Source organism: Rutidosis leptorrhynchoides, chromosome 8, assembly GCF_046630445.1.
Source record: "Rutidosis leptorrhynchoides isolate AG116_Rl617_1_P2 chromosome 8, CSIRO_AGI_Rlap_v1, whole genome shotgun sequence".
NCBI lineage: Eukaryota > Viridiplantae > Streptophyta > Magnoliopsida > Asterales > Asteraceae > Rutidosis > Rutidosis leptorrhynchoides.
Window position 1 is genome coordinate 7,513,754 of NC_092340.1, and position 3,672 is coordinate 7,517,425.

Here is a 3,672-nt window from a genome sequence, read left to right on the forward strand (position 1 = left end):
GGTCTACAAGTCTGGCAAAAAAATTTCATTCGAAGGAATCGATATCCGTGACGTTGGTTTAGACGATCTGCTAGCCTTTGTGAAGGCAAATGTACCATGTGAATACACGAATGTGTTGTTTTTTGAAGACGATTATGATGATGAGATGGAGGCAAGCTATCTCTGTACCTATGATCAATGGTACGGGACAAAAGATACCATTGAAGATCGTGGTAACCGCATTACTCTGTATGTGGTTCTTGAAGATGAAGAAACGTTGGGTTGGCATTACATCGATGAAGCAGCTGAAGAAGAAAAAGATGAACCGGTGGCTCCAGAGTACGACACAAATGGTGGTTTTTTTGATGAACTCTACAGAATTCATCGATGTTTGTGTTATAAGATCTTATGTTGTATTTCAGTTTAATTTAGTTCTTGTTTAAAAAATGTAACCGTTTGTGTGTTGAATAAAAGTGATGTTTAAAAATAATATTACATTACTCAATAAGTAAACACGAAGAACATTAATTTAATTTACTGAAATTAAAAATTACATAATTTAAAAATCTTAACCGAAACTAGAAATACATAACAAATTACTCAATAATATTAGCGGTACGAAAGTAAGGTGATAAGTTCCAAACGTGCTCGGTTAAATCTGCCTCTAACTGTTTGTGAACTTGCTTATCTCTTATTTCCTTAACCATTGCATCTCGATCCCTCATATCCCTGTGTAACCATCGTGGTGGGTTCCGTTGTATCATTCTTTCTTCTTTCTTCCCAATAACAAACCCGTTATTTTCTTGAATCATGTTATGTAATACGATACAAGCATACATATGTCTTCTTATTTTGTTGAAGTGCATAGATCTCGCCGGAGTTTTTAACATTTGAAATCTACCCTGTAATACTCCAAATTGACGCTCAATATCTTTTCTTGCACTTTCTTGAAACCTTTTAAATTTTTTTCGCGGTTCGTCGGTTGGAGAATGGGGAGCTTTGACCAACATTGCCCAATCGGGGTATATACCATCACCTAGGTAATAACCTCTTTCGTAGTGATGCCCGTTAACATCGAATGGTGAAGGTGGAGCAGTTCCATTTTTAATAGTGTTGAACAATGGTGAATAATTTAAAACGTTAATGTCATTGTTCGCACCTGCCATACCAAAGAATACATGCCATATCCACAAATCTTGCGAGGCGACTGCTTCTAGCATAATGGATGGGCCTTTTTTATCACCTCTAGTATATTGACCTTGCCACGCAATTGGACAATTCTTCCACTCCCAATGCATACAATCAATACTACCAAGCATATCCGGTAAACCATGTTTTTGGGCATGAAAATTATAAAGCCGGGCAATATCTTCGGCTGTTCGTTTTCTCAAGTACTGTCTAGCAAACAAATGAAACACGCATCTACAAAAATTATCTAAACATAAAGCAGCTGTTTTCTCACCAATTTTTATGTATTCGTCATGTAAATCAGGTGTATTTCCATACGCCATTTGACGTATGGCCGCCGTGCATTTTTGAAGTATCGTCAAACTTTGACGACCAGTAGCATCGGGAGGTTCCCTAAAAAACATAAAATAATCGGGAATATCGCTACTCTTAAAGTTTGATATACCTTCGATGATACGGAGAAATAATTCATGACTCATTCGATAACGTCGTTTAAAGTTCTTTTCCGTATAATTTGGAGTTTCAGAAAAATAATCGTTGTATAACCTCACTGCCGCATCTTCGCGATCCCTTGGAATATAGGTACGGGGGCGAGGAACTCGTGAACTTGTAGCTTCTCCCTCGACATCTTCGTCTGCCAAACTACTAACAAAATTATATATTTTTTCATCATCCGAATCGTCATCAATAATAAACTCGAGCATTTTGAATGTTTTATCCATTATGAAATTTTATAGTGTTTGTAAATATGAAAGGAAAAGTATTATTGGAGGAAAGAAATGTATATAGAATGAGTAAAATAGATGTGTATATATAGGATAAATAATATAGGATTAATTTTTTTTTATTAAACCCGAAATTACCAACGGATATATCCTCTTCCAAATGAAAATGTGACAAGTGTCCCAACCACAATCCCCCACTCCCGTTGCCGGTTCCGTCTCCAAGCCACGCACCTCCCCCACGCCCCTCTCCCCCGCCCTCCTCCACGCGCCGATACCTGGAACACCAGGGCGTGGCCGGCTGCCACCTAGGCTCCCACGCCGTCGCCTGGTTGCCGTTACAAGTTGTCTAATAAGAACAATAGGCGCATAGAAGTCGGTGGATTTTGATTGGCGGCTTAGATTAACATTTATAGTTACAAGGCAATGTTGAATTTCATTTTCTAAACAAATTAATTAAATAAATAATAGATGCATGAAAAGATTTGTAATTAAAGAAGTTTTTTTAATCTTTTAAATAACCTAATATGATGAAAGTCAACAACTAATAAACTAATATGATCAATTCTATATTAAAGTTACTTAATTAAGGATTGAGTGCAATGATATTAAAGGAGTGGAATAGGATGTTGATGATTGTTTTGGGCCCTGATGGTCGTCTTTCACTTTAACAATCAAGTAATCAACCACCACGACCAGGTCTTGATTATTGATTAGCATAATTCACCTTAACACGATGTAAAAATTCCTTGGGCATTGTCACAAGTGAAAATTACAAAGGCCAGAGCAAATGGTGGAGAATCAACAACCTATAAATGAGAGGTCAAGCTCCCTATTTATAGTTTTTAGAATATTCGCGGTGTGCGGATTGACTATTATCCGCATTGACTTGGCGAAAGGAATCCGCAATCTTTATTAGTGCGCAATCTGATACGCAATCCCAATTTTCAGCGGATCTCCCAAATCCTTTAAGCATACTTCACCTAATTTTCATTTTCAGCCTTTAGCACTTAAAATATACATATACAATGCTATGTATATGATCAAGTCCCCCCAGTTTATTATGGTACATTTTGTATAAAAATGCAGCATGATAAACTCTAAAAAATAAAATTCGTAGTTACTGATTACTATAACCCGCAATGAATTATTTCGCTATGCATTTGTTAGCGTTAGATCAAAGTAAGTTACCGTTTCCAACCGTTTGCGAAAAATATTACCGTTAAAACACCATGATTAAGTCTTAAGCATAATCGATTAAGATTCTCAACCTCCCTATATATATATATATATATATATATATATATATATATATATATATATATATATACATTAGGAATCATAAAATCCTCACCCTTAAATCAAAATACTCTTCATTAATCAACTTCTCAACCAATCTTCAAATCGTTTACATTCACACACAACTCCTTTAACTTTAAAATGAGAATCGAGGAAGTCGATAGCAAGCTTAACCCAAAAACATTGATCTCCAATCTGTTAATGAGCCCAGATGTAACAATCCCAAGACGTAACACGAGAAAACACACGTTTTTTTTACAATCAAATATTAAATCTGTCCAGTCCATATGCGCATATAGGTGTGTGGCGCGCGCTAACGCGTGAAACGAATCCAGAACTTGTACTTAACACCAGTTACCTGACCTTGACCACTTGCACGGCGCGCAAGGGTTTACGCGGTGCGCTTTAGTACACAAAAGCAGCTGTCAGTTTTTGACTCACATGCACAAGCCCATTTTTCTCAAACACAAACCTTTTAAATGTT

General features: G+C 36.6%; 1 protein-coding gene across 1 annotated transcript; it reads right to left on the reverse strand.

Annotated features, from left to right (window-relative positions):
- Positions 1-575: 575 nt before the first annotated feature.
- Positions 576-1,889, reverse strand: LOC139863125 (uncharacterized). Its single transcript, XM_071851774.1, has one exon. The coding sequence runs from the start codon at positions 1,887-1,889 to the stop codon at positions 576-578; it is 1,314 nt and encodes a 437-aa protein (XP_071707875.1).
- Between the last annotated feature and the right edge of the window lie 1,783 nt (positions 1,890-3,672).